We start from the raw sequence: 18,186 nt of genomic DNA, 5'->3' as shown, positions 1-18,186 counted from the left end.
TCTGTACGTACCAAGTGGTTTTCTGAAGGGAAGCCTCATCTCCTTGGGAGAGTGGTTGATAACACAAACACTGTGTGCAGGAGGGGGTGGTCATTCTAGGAACATGGCCCATGGGACAAGCCCAGGTCCCATCCTCTCTACAAGTCCTACCTGATTCAATAACAGATATGGAGCCCGGCCAGGCTTGGAGAGGATTTACCTGATGACAAAACATCAGGATGTGATCCCTCCCTCCTGCCCTCCGCTCATTTCTACCCTGAGCTGAGCTCCTGGCAATTGCTGGGCATTTCTGTTCTTAACCCTGCCCTGCATCTGGCTAATGGACCAAGTGTAAGAGGGACCAATGGCCCCAGAAGGGAGGTGACTTGTCTCCCTCCTTTGCCCCACAAACCGGGATGGGGTGGTGACTGATACCCAAGGGCAGACTGCAGAGAAAATGGCAGGAAGTGAATTTTCCCTCCTGAATCTTCCTACAAAGACGGTGGTGGTGTTGTCTGTGGTGGTGTCCAACCTTTAGGAGGAGGGGCAGTGACAGGACAGGTGAAGGCCCCAGGGAGTGACCAAGGTTTCTAGAGAAAGCCCTTCACCCAGCTCAGCCTTCGTTTCCTTCTCTAGAAAGAGGATGATAATAAGAGTAATAATATCTATATCACAGGGCTGAGGTGAGAATCAAATGAGAAAATGAATTTAGGACACAGTCAGTTCTGTACAGATGCTGGATCCAGAGGGATGAGATTCCCAAGGCCTGGGGTAGGGCGGCCTCAGCTTCCTACTGCACCCATAACGTCTAGTGTTGGCTGGATTTGTCAAATGACTTTTTATTTTACTTTATGTTTTTAAACAGAGGCTATTTATTTATTTTTTAATTTATTCTGGCTGCACCGTGTGGCTTACGGGATCTTAGTTCCCTGAGCAGGGATCGAACCCGTGCCCCCTGCAGTGGAAGCGCAGAATCCTAACCACTGGACCACCATGGAAGTCCCTCAAATGACTTTTGAAAGCCAAGGTCCTGAAACTTTGCTGGACATTAGACTCACCTGGGGAGAAACAATGCCCGATGTCCGGGGCCCACCCTGGACCAGTTCCACGAGACTCTCAGGGAGGGAGGGGTCCCCCCACCAGGCTGTCACTCAGCCCCGGCTGTGGCCCTCCTTGGCTTGAATGTGCCCACCTGCCCTTGCCCGCCTGCTTCCCATTCATCAGAGGTCTTAAAGCTCCCCAGGTCATTCAAACGTGCTGGCTAATGCTCCACCGCTGTCACTGAGATGCGGTGAGAGCGGCATTGCGCCAGTGATGATTTGGGCACTCGTTAGCAATACAGACTCCAGGGCCCCTCCCCAGACCTGCTGAGTTAGAAGCTGCCTTGTAACCGGACTCCCGGGTGATTCACGTGCACGTTAATGTTTCAGAAGCACTGACTGGGACTCTAAGAGCATTGGTGAGTCTGCTGGGCACAGACCTCCTGTCCTGCTGGAGTTCAGCCTCCAGGCTCCATGGGGCACCTGCGAGGTGCCTCCCTCATGGGGTTTGGAGGGTCCACAGCTGCAGCCTTTGAGGGGCCCCCTCCTGAGGCCTCAGACTTGATATGGGGTCGGTCACCTGTGGTGTCACCAGGAAGGCACACGAAGGAAGCCACACCTGCACACGAAGAGCCATCCCTGGGAGCCCCTGAGCCGCCAAGGTCGCCAGCGAGGGGACCGCCGCCCTGGCCCTGCTAGTTCTCAGCCTGCGCAGCCAGCACAGGGGTTGGGCTGCCGTGCTGTCTGGTTGACGGGGTTTTCACTGCAGCAGTGCTGAGGCCAAGAACAGTCCCTGTCTCTACAGAGGCCTGTTTTTGGTGAAATACAGCCTCTCCTCTTGTCCCGCTTCTAGATTCTGCTCCCAAAGGCCCAGGTCTGTGATGGAATGTTCTAGTAGGAGCTTTGTTCCTGCCGCCCACCGCGGCGCCCAGCGCTCTGGGTTAATTCACTCCTGTCCTGACAACATCGTCACCGTCCTAGCCTGGACTCAGTGGTCGCACTTGAGTCTGGTACAGCCTCTCAGGCTCTGTCACCCCTTCTCACCCAGCTCACCCCAATAGCTCATGAATCTCGAGGCCTGTTTCCCAGGGGGCCTCTCAGTCTCCTCCATCACACCATCTGTGTCTGGATCCCAACTCTAACGCCCTCCTCTGCTTCCCACCCCCGCCCCAGGAGCCGGGCCACCCCTGTGCCTTCAGCACAGACCAACAGGCTCCAGTCCTTATGTGCTTCCTCTCCTCACCCTCATGGCTCATCCGTCTGTGAGCTGACCTGGTTTATTTCCTAGCGTTTCCCCCACCTCCTCTTTGCCAGCATCGCTCCCGTGGAGTGTGGGTTCAGGTGCTTAGCATCCCTTGCCCCATCACTGCACCAGGCGCCGGCCTGGCCTCTGCCGCCTGGCCGAGCCCTCTCACGTGTCCTCCTCCACCCTGAGCCACGGAGATCCACCCCTGGGCACACGGGAGGGTCACTCTTCTCTTACATTCCTTCACTTTCATCACCTCCAAGAGAAAGTCCCCGCCTGTCAGTGTGGCCTGGAAGGCCGGCCACAGTGCGCCCCAGCTGACATCCCAACTCCCCACCGCAACCAAGCATGTCTGTGACTCCCACAGGCTCACCAGGCTGCCACTCAGCGCCATTGGGGGCAGCCCTTTGCGTGGCTGATTCCTCCTCCAGGAAGCCTTCCCTGACCTCCCCGGGTTCTAAGGGCACAGCTTTCTCTTTTCACTGTTTCCCACTAATGCATGTTGTCTGTCTCCTTTCTTGGACTGTCAGCTACTTAAGGGCAGGTAACACTTCCTCATAGTTTTAAACCCAGCTTCTAGCATAAGCTTGGCGTGAAGCGCATACTGAAGGAATGCGTGGTGTCTGACTAGATCGATTTATGTGCAGGAAAATACTGCACATAATACTGAAATACGCCCCATTCTGACTCCGGCGCAGCTTCCCTTTGCCCCGGGACCCTCTGCTCTGGCCTGTGCTCATCCTGCCTAGCCCCCTCCGGATTCTCCAGGTCGCAGCAAGGGCAGGTGTGGGTCTCTGTCAGGGGCGGGAGGAGGGACCTGTCCCTGGCAGTGGCTCTTAAGGCCTCTGACCAGGCCTCAGGCAGGTCTGGCAGGTCTCGGATGCCCTTCCTTCCTGTCCCAGACCTGGCTCGGGGCCATCGTGCACCTTCCCCACTGAGCTACACAGTTCAGGGACAGGATGGCACTGTCTCCCGTGCTTCAGGCTTCCTCTGCCTCCTGCCATCCTCAGATTCCCTGGGGACCCAAGGTCTGCAGGGCTGCACAGCTGCTGAGCTAGGGAGGCCCCCGGTTTCCCAGCTTAGGTGTAAATGAGACCTCACCTCACTCCCTCAGGGGCCCATTTCACCTGAACATGGAGCCCCAAAGTGTTGCATTGATGTCCCACGGGGGAGCCTTGGCCCCGGCCTCCCTGCCCCCATCCTGTGCACTTGCAGGACGGTCAGGTCGGCCGTGTGGGCCGTCAGCGCACACACACTCACACCCACACTCACTCACACTCACATATGCACGCACACACCACAGACTCCCAGTGACTTCCTTTACTCTAATGGCAGGAGAGACAGGTTCTTGGAAGTTTCCTAACGTCTCACCCCAGATCTCTCCTTCCACGCTGCCCCACCCATTCAGGGGGCCGGCCTTTGCCCTGGGTGGGGCAGGATTGGGGCGGAATTGTATGTGGGTCCTATGTCAGCCCCAGACCCTTCCAGCAAGTAGAGTCTACCCTCCAGTCACCGTCCCTCCCCATTCACCCTGGGACGTGCTCTTTGGCTGTGTGACGTGCCCTTTGGCTGTGTGGCCACATCGGAGGGGAGGAACCCTCCAGCCGGGACGGGCTCCCACGGCCACTGCCCTGGAGGCAGCTCCCAGCCTCTGCTGTTCCTGTGGGTCAGTTTCCTTCCAGCCCCTCAGCACTGGGCGCGCTGCCGGCTACGTGAAATCCCTTTCTCCTCTAAACTAACACAAATCCTACATTTCCTGAAGATCTCATCCAGGACGCCCCTCTGTTCAAAAGCCTTCCTGATGGCTCTTTCCCTTTGGCGCGTCACTGAAGATCCTGGTGTCGCTGTGGGCCACTGCCCCTCCCGGTGTTACCGGTATGGTGAGAACAGACTGTACCCAAAGTCTCGCTTCTGATGAGGTGTCCCTGATGCTAAGATCTGGATCTTGTTTTTTTGTGTGTGTGTGTGGTATGCGGGCCTCTCACTGCTGTGGCCTCTCCCGTTGCAGAGCACAGGCTCCGGACGTGCAGGCTCAGCGGCCATGGCTCACAGGCCCAGCCGCTCTGCGGCACGTGGGATCCTCCTGGACTGGGGCACGAACTTGCGTCCCCTGCATCAGCAGGCGGACTCTCAACCACTGCGCCACCAGGGAAGCCCAAGATCTGCATCTTTGACCTGGGATGGAAGAAGGCAAAAGTGGTTGGGCTCCCACTCTGTGTCCACGTGGTGTCACATGGGGATGAACAGCTCTCCTCCGAAGCCCCGGAGGCTTCCCGTATTTGTGCCAACGCATATGTCATGAAAAGCTGTGGCAAAGATAGTTTTCACATCCGAGTGCAGCCCCACCCCTTCCACATCATCTGTGTCAACAAGATGTTGCCCTGGGCTGGAGCTGATAGGCTCCGGACAGGTAGGTGAGGTGCCTTTGGAAAGCCACAGGGCACGGTGGCCAGGGTCTAAGGTGGCCAGGGTCCACGGTGGCCAGGGTCCACGTTGGCCAAGTCATAATGTCCATCCACACCAAGCTGCAGAACAAGGAACATGTGACTGAGGCCCTTGGCAGGGCCAAGTTCAAGTTCTCTGGCCGCCAGAAAATCTGTATCTCCAAGAAGTGGGGATTTACTAAGTTTAATGCGGATGAATTTGAAAACATGGTGGCAGAAAAGCGGCTCATCCCGGATGCCTGTGGGATCAAATACACCCCTAGTCGTGGCCCCTGGACACATGGCGGGCCCTGCTCTCCTGAGAGCCTTGGCGCCGCCCCCTCCTTACTCACACCCACCGATAAATCCCACTTTCCTGTCCAAAAAAATCCAAAAAGCCTTCCTGATGTACTGCTCTGGTCCCCGCCTCAGTCTCCCTGTACAGCCACCCCTGTGTGAGGAAGCCCCATCTCCGGGAAGTTTCTGGTGGTCTCGAGAGAGTTTCTCCAAGCTCAGGGGAATGAAAGGCCCCTCCAGGTCCTCGATGCTGTGGACCAGCTGTGCACCAGCTGTGTGAGCTGGAATAATGCCTCCGACTGAAGGTGGAGGTGAAGTGTGAGGGGCGACAGGTGCACCCAACACCCCGGGCACCTAGGATCTGGCCACCTCTCTGAGGGTCAGGCAGCCACGGGGAACAAAGCCATCACGTGCTGGGCCTGGACACTTTCTAAACAGGCACAGCCTGGGTGTGAGAATCAACAGGCATGAGGGCTGAGTGGTCCTGTTTCCACTGTGCCCCTGGGTGGACGGAAGGCGTCCAGCTGGGAGCTCAGAAGAAAGTGGGAGCCAAAGTGACTGTTCCTGGTGGTAACATGGGGGCCATGGGACTCCTTATTTAAAAAAAATATTTTTTAAATTTGGAAATAATTCCAAGTTTATGAAAAGTTGTAAAAATAAGACTTAGTTCAAAGAACATCTTTATACCTTTTGCCAAGATTTACCGATTGTTAACATTTTACTCCATTTGCTTTATCATTTGTCTCCCCAAGCATGTACACACACACACACACACACACACACACACACACACGGATGTCTCTATATGCATAATTTTTTTCCCTGAACCATTTGAAGGTAAGTTACACTTTTACCCTAAATACTTCAGTATTTTCCAAGAATAGAGATTTTTCTTACGGTATCAACTTTACAGATTGACACTGAGCCAGAACTTTTAGCTGCTGTCGGTCGTCTAGTCTTATTTGTTGACCTAGTGATGTCCTTGGGTTAAATCCTCTTCCCTGATTCAATATCTGAGAGCAGATACCGCATTCAGTTGTCATGTCTCTTTAGCCTCCTCCATTAATCTGGAACATTCCCTTAGCCTTTCTTTGTCTTTCATGCTGTTGGAAAATCCAGGGGTTTTGTGAGGGCTCCTGGGCAGAGGCGGTTTCTCCCAGGGGTTGACAGCATAGATGCTGGCACCTGGGCTCTGGGCTCAAGTCCGCTCTGCCATTTTGCTTTGTAATGGTGGGCGAGATGCTTAGGACTTTGGTGCCTCAGTTTTGCCATCTGTAAATTCAGAGTAATGGAAGGCCTACCCTGTAGGGTTGTTACCGAGGCCTGGCACACAGTCAAAGCAATGCAAGGAGTCACTTGCTGTTACTGTAACAAATCTCCTCTTCTGGAAGGGGGTCTGAAATGTACCAAGTCCCACAAGGGTGCCAGTGGCCCAGGGGCCAGGCCGAGAGGGCCCTGTGACAGCCTGTGGTCCTCCCCAGCTGGACCTGCAGTCAGCCAAGGGGCACTGCGGTCTGGACAGGTGGCCACATCCTGGAATGGCACTACAGACTGCCCAGCTGAAGATCCAATGGGGACGTGGCCACCTTAGCACACAGCAGTGTGGGGATGTACTGGTTCCCCAGCTGTGCCAGTGCAAGTCACATGAGGCTCCACCAAGAAGTGATGGGCAACTACCAGCTCCCAGCTCCCAGCGTGTCTGAGTATAAACCCCACGCTGTTCAGTCAAGCCCAGGAGACGGCGGGGAGTTACCTGGAGAGGTGGCCTGAGAAACCACTGATGTGACGGAGTGTATGTGAACGTCACTGGGTGACTTCCTTATCCTCAGGTGGAAGAGAATCTTGGGATAGGCCCCCGAGTTCAGCTATGGGAAAAGCAGGATACATTTTTGCACACTCACCATGTTAACACCCAGTGGGAGGGCTGAGGAAATTTCTGGTGACTTCCCAAAACCGGGTATTCCTCCTTCTGTTTCTGACCCAGAGAGGAACACTTTTAAAAAGGTCTCCCTGAGATGAGCAGAGAGCACAGAATGGGTGAAAGGGACTCGGGAAATCCTGCTGGTTTCTGAAGCTTGATTCTCCTCTGATACCCTTAATAAAGGCTACCATATATAGCCCATCGGTCTGTCCATCCAACTGTCCTTCCATCCGTCCATCCATCCATCCGTCCATCCATCCATCCATCCACTCATCCATCCATCCACCGATCCATCCATCCATCCACCGATCCATCCATCCAACTATCCATCCAATGAGGTAATGTACCTCCTGCAGCCTCCATACTCTTGCCTCACCATCCTAACAGTTGCTCATCTGGAATTACCAAGGAAGGATCTATTTCACTGAAATACACTTTTTCCCCCAGATAATTTTTATCCCTTCAAAAGTGCCTATGGGCTTCCCTGGTGGCACAGTGGTTGGGAGTCCACCTGCCGATGCAGGGGACACGGGTTTGTGCCCCGGTACGGGAAGATCCCACATGCCGCGGAGTGGCTGGGCCCGTGAGCCATGGACGCTGAGCCTGTGCGTCCGGAGCCTGTGCCCCGCAATGGGAGAGGCCACAACAGTGAGAGGCCACAACAGTGAGAGGCCCGCGTACCGCAAAAAAAAAAAAAAAAAAAAAAAGTGCCTAACTTCATTAAGTTTGGCCATTTTGTAGAGAAAATTTTCTAAAATGTATCATAAACTGGTCTTCCTTTTTAAAAGAGGACATGCCACATCCTATAAGTCTTTCTGGATGATCCAGGTCAAAACTCTGAATGGAAGTTGTTGTGCTTTGTTGCAAAACCAGCAATTGTGGACCCTTAGGGACTATTTCCAGCTCTACACAAAATGGTCCCAATTGCTCTGTTTTTTGATACTCACTTTTGTACATTTTTTTTTTTCCTGATTCTGAGATTCTAGTCACCTGCCACTTCTTATAGCTCCTGGTATGCTTCTAGCAATTACTTCTTTAAATGGCCTTGGGCTGGGAAGATTGATAACCAAGTGTGTTAGAATTGTGTGTAAAGCAAGAATCTTACGTTCTTTCTTTCTTTATTAGACAGTTTTATTATTTTTATTTTTAAAATTAATTAATTAATTTTATTTATTTTTGGGCCACGTTGGGTCTTTGTTGCTGTGCACGGGCTTTCTCTCGTTGTGGTGAGCGGGGGCTACTTCTCTTCGTTGCGGTGTGCGGGCTTCGCAGTGCGTGGGCTTCTCATTGTGGTCGCTTCTCTTGTTGCGGAGCACGGGCTCTAGGCGCACGGGCTTCAGTAGTTGTGGCACGTGGCCTCAGTAGTTGGCGGCGTGCGGGCTCTAGGGTGTGGGGGCTTCAGTAGTTGCGGTGCTCAGGCTTAGTTGCTCCGTGGCATGTCATGTGGGATCTTCCCGGACCAGGACACTGGGATTAGCCCCCCAGACTCCAAGACCCAGGGCCTCTCGTGTGTCTGGGCACATGCGTGTGAGCGCGTGTGCGAGCACGTGCAGGACTCCGTCTCGACGTGGGAGTGTGCTGGGGGCATCCCCGTGAGCGAGGATGTGCCGTTGCCTCTTTCCTGAGTGGGGTCACTGTGCCCAAGTTCGGACAGTATGCGTTTGTCACAGGTGGGCAGCACGTGTCACCCCGTCGGCGTGCGTGGGCGGAGAGCACCGCCTTCCCTGCCAAGTGTACACTGTCAGGTTTCCCTCTGACAGGTCACTGCTCACCTACAGAAGGATGTCCCCTTGTGAGTGCAGGGGCTTGCCTGTGTTCTGAGTGTCACCATCCCTGTGTATGGGCTGCCGTGGTGTGTGGAATATGTCAGGAAATGGGGTGTTTGTAAGATCCCCCCGACCTCCATCCCAAATGCCCATCTCACCGCTGGTGCCAGTCCTGCTCCAGGGCCTGTGTCTCCCCTCTGGCCCCCCAGGCTCTCCCCTGTCCACACAGGCCATCACTGCCAGGAGTGGGGAGACAGTGGTCCCTTCCCCAGCCACCTGCCCGCTAGCAGTGAGGCCCAGCAGCTCCCGTCTCCCTCAAACACTTCAGACACCACTGACCCCGCTGGTGCCACCCTGGGCCCCCATCTCCTCCTTTGAAGGAGGAGAAAGCCAGGACAGTCTCTGGCATCCCCTCCCTTCTCTGAGAGAGAAAGTAGTAACGATCAAGGAAGAAGAATTCATCTATATTATGCCACCTCCACTTCTAGGGCTTATGCACCCAAAGACCTCAACCACCTAGAATGTAGCAGAGAACCCAGAGTGAAGCAAACATTGGGGTTACAAAGGCAGAAGACTCGTGTGCTTTAAAAATAAGAGTGTCGAGACTTCCCTCGTGGTCCAGTGGCTAGCACTCCGTGCTTCCAATGCAGCGGGGCTGGGTTCGATCCCTGGTCGGGGAACTAGATCCCACATGCTGCAACTAAAGCTCTTGCATGCCGCAGTTGAAGATCCCACACACGACAACGAGGATCCTGTGTGCCACAACTAAGACCGGCACAGCCAAATAAATACATACATATTTAAGGAAGAAAAAAAACATATGTCCACTCAAAATAGATCTTAAAGGACAAAGCAGTACATTGGTAGCTGTTAACAGAGCAGGGCTAGCTCTGTCTATATAAATAGACAAATGGGCCTAGCCATAGAAGTTCAAACTATCTGGTTATCTCGTGTATTAACACAAACTGGGTCTCAGTTCCAGTTGTATTTAATGTTTTATGATCTCTTAGACTTCCCAGGCCAGGCACTTTTGGACAAAACTTTGTCCTCAACTGAGGGGTTTTTGTTGTCGGGTTTTTGTGTTTGTTTTTGTGGGTATTTGCCTCATTCCATCCCTGAGCTTTGCAGCTAGACAGATGTGATTCAAAACTATGTTCTAAGGTGTTTCCTGTAGTGGAGTAATTGGTTTGCAATAGTCAGTCATGCTTTTCCACTAAAAGGGGACAGAGGGGTGGTAAGCCACGAGATAAGCTAAAGTTAAATTGTTAGAAGAATTCCTTGATCGGAAATTATAGCTTTGCGTTTTGTTGCTCTATTTCCTGAAAATAACTTGGAGATGCCCCTGATTTGTCCATCTACTGCTTTGATTCCTTGGATACCACTCATTCTTTCACGTTAAGCAAAAACAAGTAATTGTTGCAGAGGTCTCTATTTTGTAGCTGCCCTTTTGTAAGATGCACTTTTCCCAAATAAAACAATTTTAAAAACCCATAAAAAATATGTCCACTCAAAAACCTGTATTTGAATCAGCTCAGGAAAGAGACAATGGTGCATCCTCGCTCACGGGGATGCCCCCAGCACACTCACACATTGAGACGGAGCCCTGCACACGCTCGCACACGCACTCACACACATGTGCCCAGACACACGCGAGGCCCTGGGTCTTGGAGTCTGGGGGGCTGATCCCAGTGTCCTGGTCCGGGAAGATCCCACATGACATGCCACGGAGTAACTAAGCCTGAGCGCTGCAACTACTGAAGCCCCCACACCCTAGAGCCCGCACGCTGCAACTACTGAGACGCTGGCCTTCAAGTTGCTGCCGGAGCGCCTGGTGTGCATTGGGTACCCACACAAGAGCCTGCACTGCACCTATGACCCTGCCTTCCCCACCAGGTGCGGGAGCCCACGGGGCGGGAGGCTGGGCCCAGCCACTGGCCCTGGTGCCTCATCCACAACCTTGGTGCCCTCTCCCAGGGGGCTGGTGTTTGACGCGCTCTGTGGAAACCTGCTGAAGGTGGACGCCCGCAGGAATGTGCTGCTGGGCACCCATGGCTTCTCCTTCCTCCCGGAGTAAGGAACGGGGTGGGGGGCAAGGATGCTGGAGGAAAGACAGTGGCGGGGGGTGACTCAGGCACACCACAGGGGCTCGGCAATGCCAGCTGGATAAGGAGGGAGAGAAGGATGGGTGGAGGCGGGAAAGAGTGGCGGGGCCTGTCCGGGCCTCTGGGAGGCGCTGGGGAGGGGCATCACGGCACCCAGCCCACCCCTTCCCTAGGGCGGAGATCTGGAGCTTCTACCCCAGTAAGTTCATTCAGAGGGATGACCTGCAGCGGTTCCACATCCTCATCACGCTCTTCAACCTGCCTGGTGAGGGCTGATGGGGGTGGATGGGGGTGAATGGGGCTGGATGGGGCTGGATGGGGCTGGAGGGGCTGGATGGGGCTGGATGGGGCTGGATGGGGGTGGATGGGGGTGGATGGGGCTGGATGGGGCTGGAGGGGCTGGAGGGGGTGGAAGTGGGTGAGGAAGGGGGTGAAAAGAGGTTGTAGCAGGCCTGGGGGGGCGGGTGACACACCCTGCGGGGACCCTCAGGCAAGTGGGTGAGCGGGTCTCCAGCTCGGGGACTGTGCTCTTGTCCCGTGCCCCTGGGTCTCTGACTCTGTGCTGTGAGGGGCTCTGGAGGCTGACATGGTGCACGCGACATCCAGCGCTGGCCTCTGCTGCTATAGCTCGTGAGCCCTCCGTGCCAGCGTGGCTGGGTGGCCAGACTGCCAGGGTCCTGAGCCCCGGGATGTCTCACTCCTGCTGAGGGCCAGGGCCAGGGCGTGGCGGAGCCTGAGCGGGCATCCGGCCGGGTATGGCGGGGCAGGGGCTGGCGAGGACCTAGCTGAGGACCTGTGAGCCGCGGCGGGTCAGATTCCCAGGCTGAGCGCGTGTGTCTGCACCTGCCCCCCCCGCAGGCCCTGGAGGTCCTACTTTGACCTGATCGTGGTGGACACACAGAAGCCCTGCTTCTTTGCGGAGGGAACGGTGCTGAGACAGCTCAAGATGGTAATGCAGGGGCCGAGGCCCGTCCACCTTGACCCATGGCCCACGCTGTGGGGAGGGAGCCCGCCTCTCAGGCTTGACCTGCCCTTGGCAGCTGCTGCTCTGCTGTCTGTCTGTCCCCGGAAGCAGGGAAGCAGGGGAGCCCTCCAGGGCCCTCTGCCTCCTTCTTTCCACCCCCCACGGTTACCCCTGCCAATCCCAACCCCCTGCCCTCTCTGGCCAGGGCACCTGTCTGTCCCCTCTAGGACACGGGCAAGCTCCGCGTGGGCACCAGCACGGGGCCCCATCAGCACTGTGCCGTCTACTCTGGAGATACCGGCTCCCCGCCCTGTCCCTCCACAGGCGCCACCTCTCAGCTAGGAGCCCATGTCCCCAGGCTGCCCACCAGGACAGGAAGGGCTGTGAGTGGGCCTGTCCTCCCATGGTCGGGCAGGGTCGTCGGATGCAGCGTGTGAGCTGCTTGGGGTGCGGGGGAAAGACATCCTGTACGTCGGGGACCACATCTTTGGGGACATCCTCAAGTCCAAGAAGCGGCAGGGCTGGCGGACTTGCCTGGTGGTTCCTGAGCTGTCCTGGGAGCTGGACATCTGGGCCTGAGAGCAGGGTGAGCTGTGGGGGGCCAGCAGGGGGCACCATGGTCACATCTTCCCCTCTCTCCTGCGGGGGGTTGGTAGTGACCGTGATAATACCGTCCTCTCTGTGGTTTGTGAGAGCAGATCTATTTTATACACGAGGAAACAGAGACCCAGAGAGGTTAAGCGGCTTGCCCAAAGTCACACAACCAGAAGGGCTAAAGTTGAGACTCAAATCCTGTCTCCTGATTCCAGAGTCCTGCGGTGTTTCTGTAGCCCGAGGTTTCCTTCCTCACGGAACCTACCCTCCCTACCCACCCTGAGGAATCTTAGTGAGAGGGAAGTGCACTCTCCCAGCCGGGAATGACTTGTATCCTTGGGGTCAGGAGTTGCTATGAACCCAAACAATCTGGGCTTGTCCTAAGGGCTGGGTTTGAGTCATTGCCTTGTGACCTTGGCGGGTCACCTGACTCCCTGTCAGCTTCCTCAACCGTCCCTGCTCTGCCTTGGGCAGAGTCTCCCTCGATGTAAGGAAAGGGTGAAGGATGTTATACGCTCAGCAGGGGGAGCCTAGACCCCAGTGACCTTTCCACCCTCACCTCAACTAGCTGAGCTAGGCCTGGGACAAAGGTGGGCAGGGCTGTCAAGCCCCCTGTCCCCTGTCCACTTTTCAGAGCGAATGGAGGAGCTGAAGAGGCTGGACATGCAACTGGCGGACCTGTACCAGTGAGAGCCCTGACCTGTGACCCCTGCCCGGGAAGGCGAGCAGGATGGAGGGTAATGGTCCACGTCCAGGCCTGGCAGCAGGGTCCTCGCCAGAGTGGTCAGGAAATCACGATCTGTTTCAGGGTGGGCTTCCCTAGTAAACTGGACTTTGGGACCCCTCTGACCCCCTTGGGACACTCACACTGTGACCTCTAGGCCCTTCCAGCTGACCCACCAGCCTGGACTGAGGATGCTTACCATCTCACTCACGGGCACACACCCAGCCCAGTACCCCCCACTGGGTGCCCGTAGGGTGTCCCCAACTCGATCTGGGGAGGGTGTGCCTGGAGCCTGGGGGGCCGGCTCCTCTCTTCCTGGGTCATGTGGTCATTTTTGCACCAGGCACGTGGATGGCAGCCGTTCTGGGCTGCCACTCATCAGCTCCACCAAGAGGGAGATTTGGGTAAGAGCGGGGTGCCGAGGGAGGAGGGGATGGGCCCAGCGGGGCTGAAGGTAGGGCTTGTGCCTCCGGGCTGCCTGACCGGATCCGCTCCGTCCCAGACCCCAGAGCCCAATTACGACTCCCCCAGTCTCCAGGAGAGCCACCTGGCCTTGTCAGCCAGCGCCCCCTGCTGGCCATATTCCGAATTACAGCAGTATGCTCTTAAAAGGGCCTGCAGGGTGATGGGTGGGGCTTAGCCAGTTCCTCAATCTCCACCGTTAAGCTTGAGAAGTGCCGGCCTCCTGGGTTGGGTCCTCATGTGACCGACTTCACCCGGCTAGCGTCTGGGGTCAGCCAGACAAGGGACCTGAGAAGACGGGATCTAGGGCCGGTGGAAAGGACATGTTCCCTTGTGGTATTACTTGACCAGTCACCAAAGCTGGGAGAGTCCCACAGGCCACATCAAGGGGATTCAGGCCACTTGGCCTTCCCAGGCCCAGCTGGGACCAATAGTGAAGGATCGTTGCTGAGCCTCTTGTAGGGTATTTGATCCTCCCGCAGCCCCGCGAGGTGGGCTGGGCAAGGATCGTCACCCTTATTTTACTCACGGGGAAACTGAGGCACAGAGAGGGGAACTAGCATGTGCTGCTCAGTCACTCTGGGAGTAACGTCTGGACCAGTTTTCTAGACTCTAAAAGAAGGGCCTGTGATGCGGGGGGGGGGCCTGTTGCGGGGGCCGGAGTGGGGGCTGGGCCGGCGTGGGCCTCCTGCAAAGCCCTCTGAGGAGGCATCACAAGGTAAGTGATGCTGAGGATTTAGTGCAGGGTGGTCGCTCTCCAGGGCCAGGCAGGAAACTAACTGTGAAGCGGGGAGTGGGGTCCGTGGCAAAGCGGGGAGCTGTCCCACTGCCCAAAGACCCCGGCTGGCCGGGCAACAGGGCGGCCCCTTCCCCGTCGTGGGCTGCAGGGGTTGGGGGGAGGGGTGGGGTGGGCGGGGATGGGATCTCTGCCAGCGAGTCACCCAGGAGCTGGACCAGTGCTCCAGCGCGATGGGTAGCCTGTTCCGCTGCGGCTTCCGCCAGACGCTCTTCTCCAGCCGGCTGATGCGCTACGCTGACCTCTACACGGCCACCTGCCTCGACTTCCTGTTCCTCCCGCTCAGCTCTCTGTACCGGGCGGCCCCGGAGCTGGTGGGTCCCTGCAGAACCGCCCCTGGCATCCCTGACCCTCCGTCCCAGAAGGATCCACTGGTCCCCAGCCCTGCCAAGAGCTTTTGAGGTCACCAGACCCACGCTCCCTCCTCTAGGCACAAGCGGGTCAAACCCTTGCAGATAACTGTCCACACGGTTGAAAAAAAAAAAAAAAAAGCTCTAGAGGGGTTGCTGTTGTATAGATACGATGCCTCTGCTGGGAAGTTTTCCTCCTGCCCTCCTGCTTTAAACTGAGACCACATTATCTCGCTAGTACATATGATACTGGTTTGAAGGAGGAAGGCTATGGTCTCCCTACCCTCAGTAGACATACAGTGATCGCAGAGGAAGTGGACCAAACAGCAGTCCATACAGTAAATGCTCCAGCTGGTTTTCCTCTGGAAGCCCTGGAGACGCTTCTGGGGCAAGAGCTGGGAAGTGGAGGCGGTGAAGACGCCATGGAGTTCATGGGGGCCGTGGGACTGACCAGTGCAGAGCTCCCCGGAGGACACCCGTCCCTCTCCCAACAGGCGGTCATTATTTCCGTCGTAGATGGTGTGCCATCTGCACTCAAGGATCTGGACTTGAAACTAGTTCTCTGGGGCTCCCTGAGCCCTGCTTTTCTTGTCACTCTCAGCTCCCTTCCTGATATTTGAGAGGAGGAAAAACTATTTTGTTTCTGGGCTGGGTGTTTGTTTTTTAAAATCGATTCTGCTGAATGCTTAACTCAGCAAAGTAGGTTTTCTTCCCATTTTACCACTGGTGAATTTTACGTGCAGAGAACCTAAGTAACTTGCTGTCACACTGGTAGACAGACTGCAGAGTCAGCATTTGAACCCAGGGCTGCTGAACTCAGGGGACAAGCTCTGCCCCCTGCATCACCCTGCCCCATGCTGGGGGAACTGAGCTCTCACCGTGCAGCTTCATCCCTTCTCTGGGCTTTTATTTTTTTAAATTTTTTTCTTAATTATTTTTTATTTTAATAACTTTATTTTATCTTCTTTATTTCTTTTTGTGTGTGTGTGTGTGTGTTACGCGGGCCTCTCACTGTTGTGGCCTCTCCCATTGCGGAGCACAGGCTCCAGGAGCGCAGGCTCAGCGGCCATGGCTCACGGGCCCAGCTGCTGCGCGGCATGTGGGATCTTCCCGGACCGGGGCACGAACCCATGTACCCTGCATCGGCAGGCGGACTCTCAACCACTGCGCCACCAGGGAAGCCCTTCTCTGGGCTTTTAGATGAGCAGGGCTGGAGATTTCCTGTTGGCAAAGCTGGGTGTCCGAGGCATAGTTAAGTGCTCTTAGACATTGTTGCTAAAGTAGATACCAGACAGGTGAAGAAAAAGCATCCCGAGCACCCAGGTGAAACAGTTAAAAGAAACCTGACCTTCACCCCTCTGTGCTGCCTGGGATTTTTGAGGAAGTGAAGTCCATCTGCCAGAACCTTCCTTCTCCAGCTGACCCTCCTGGGCTCCTTTTTCTGTGACATCACTGGGCAGGAAGCTGGCAGCTGGGGGCAGAGGATGGAGCTGGGGGCGGTGTATATGCATAACTGGGGACTCCAGGAAGGCCTCACCACTGGCGGAGCTTCTCCACCTCCTGTTGCATTGGTCCCTACAGATGCCCCATGAGTCAGCAGCAGAACCAGAATGAGCCAATCTGGGTCCCGCCGCCCACCTCCTCTCCTGCAGCCAGAGGGTGAGTTGCTGGGAAGTGGGAGGAGCCACCTGGCTGGCCCAGGAGCTCAGCGACTTAGGGGCTACCCCGGGGCTAGAGCAGGGGTCCCAATGGAGCAGTATCAACCCGAGCGGGCATTTGGGAGATTTGCAGGAGCTCTTTTGCCTTCCAAGTGCAACCATTCCTGAGTATTTACATAGAAATACATATTATTTTATTGTACATTGCTTTTCATTTCTCCTATGGTATAGTTAGGGTATTATATTGATTTTTAAGATTATAGAGACAATCATATTATCTATGAATTTCAATTCAGGATAGAAAAGAAGAAATGAAAATATTTGTTTTATGTATTTTTTTAAAATTGAAGTACAGTTGATTTACAATATTGTGTTAGAAAATATTTGGATTTAAAATGAAGCATTGGGTCCAAGGGGGCCGAGAACCACTGGCTGTCAGCCCAAACTCACAGGTTCTGCTCAGCGGGGTCAGCTGACTGTACTGGGGCCCTGCACCTCTCCACACCAGTTCTGGCTCAGTTCTCTGACAGATCCGTCTCCGCCCTGGGAGAGGTTGCAGAATGCTGGCTCTCCCTGGCCAGGCTTCCTCTCCAGGCAGCTTTTATGGACACAATGTGTAGGGGCTTCTGCTTTGACCCCTCTCTTACTTTGTGCTGCCTGACTGCCCTTTGAGTGCAGACTCGTTTTCCTGAGGGGCAGGCTCAGCTCCTAGCCTGGTTCTGTAGCCCCAAGCCCTGCAGGAGGGTTCCTGTTTCTATCCTGGCGTTCCTGGGCCTTGATTTTTAAAATGCCTGTCTCATTGGTTCCCCTTAGATTGGTGGCTTCGGGCTCAGTGTGCATTCTTCCCACTGTTTTTTTTTTTACCAAGCATCTCCAGCATGCCCAACAAGGTAGAAACTGAATTGTAAGCCACTTTACTCCTGCCCAGGAGAAGCTCAAAATTCAAGCACTTCAATACTTCAATCAGTGCTTTGCAACTATTTTTCCCTCCCAGCCCACCAAAGGGCTGGGCCCACTCCCATCTGCAACTGCGCGTTCTCTGGGGATGTGTTGGTTTCTCTATCCCTTCATCTCCATCCCAGCCCAGACTATGGCATTTTGACACATTTTCTACCCGTGGTTGGGAGTCACTGTGTGAACCTGGGAAAGTTCCATAACCAGCTTTCTTTGTTTCTTATAAGGCTGAGGGCAAAGAGAGAGGCGAGGACCAGGAGGGCTGCACGGAGGCAGACTGAATCCAGGACACAGGCCGGCATCGCGGTCATCTTCCACTTGAAATATTTTTCAGATAACAGGAAAAATATGGAAGAGAGAAAAAGCAACCATATTGAAATCTCCTAAATGTAACAGAGTTGGAGCCCAAGAGCACTTCTTTTAGGTAGGAGGAAGGTGTCTTGCTCTCATCCTGGAAGGCAACCCTCCCTGGCCTCTCGGCCATTTGTGTGTAACAAGTGGAATTATTTTGGCCAGTTCCCCTGAGTGTATCATTTCACATCCAATTTTATTTCTATCCATTTCTTTTTAAAAATATTATTTCCGGGACTTCCCTGGTGGACCAGTGGTTAAGACTCTGCACTTCCAATGCAAGGGGTGTGGGTTCGATCCCTGGTCGGGGAGCTAAGATCCCACATGCCTTGCAGCCAAAAAACCAAAACATAAAATAGTAGCAATAGTGTAACAAATTCAATAAAGACTAAAAATAATGGTCCACATCAAAAAATAAATAAAAATAATATTTCTGTGCACTTTTGATTCCATTACTAGTAACAATAATACCTAATCGGCTATAGATGACCTCATTAACTGTTCTTTCCAGGTCACTATGAAAGACAGCGAGATGCCCAGACATCTTTGAACTTGATGT

The 18,186-nt window shown here is 54.8% G+C and overlaps 1 protein-coding gene and 1 pseudogene across 2 annotated transcripts; both read left to right on the top strand.

Moving 5' to 3' along the window:
* The first annotated feature begins 1,493 nt into the window (after nucleotides 1-1,493).
* On the top strand, nucleotides 1,494-5,011 carry LOC309815930 (large ribosomal subunit protein uL16-like; annotated as a pseudogene). The gene is made up of 2 exons: nucleotides 1,494-1,590; nucleotides 4,415-5,011. The product of its transcript is annotated as a large ribosomal subunit protein uL16-like (transcript).
* A 3,550-nt stretch (nucleotides 5,012-8,561) lies between these two features.
* NT5DC4 (5'-nucleotidase domain containing 4) lies at nucleotides 8,562-14,849 on the top strand (the record flags this gene model as incomplete). The annotated part of the gene is given in 14 exon segments (XM_082643003.1): nucleotides 8,562-8,576; nucleotides 8,902-8,961; nucleotides 10,447-10,565; nucleotides 10,647-10,742; nucleotides 10,948-11,039; nucleotides 11,440-11,569; nucleotides 11,633-11,723; nucleotides 11,966-12,032; nucleotides 12,154-12,314; nucleotides 12,318-12,324; nucleotides 12,967-13,018; nucleotides 13,400-13,460; nucleotides 13,559-13,653; nucleotides 14,355-14,849. Coding segments are annotated over 14 exon segments (1,407 nt in total). The 3' UTR covers nucleotides 14,716-14,849.
* Nucleotides 14,850-18,186: the final 3,337 nt, after the last annotated feature.

The sequence above is a fragment of the Mesoplodon mirus genome (genome assembly GCF_964341445.2).
Source record: "Mesoplodon mirus genome assembly, chromosome: 14".
NCBI classification, from domain to species: domain Eukaryota; kingdom Metazoa; phylum Chordata; class Mammalia; order Artiodactyla; family Ziphiidae; genus Mesoplodon; species Mesoplodon mirus.
This window is presented reverse-complemented; position numbering and strand designations above follow the sequence as displayed.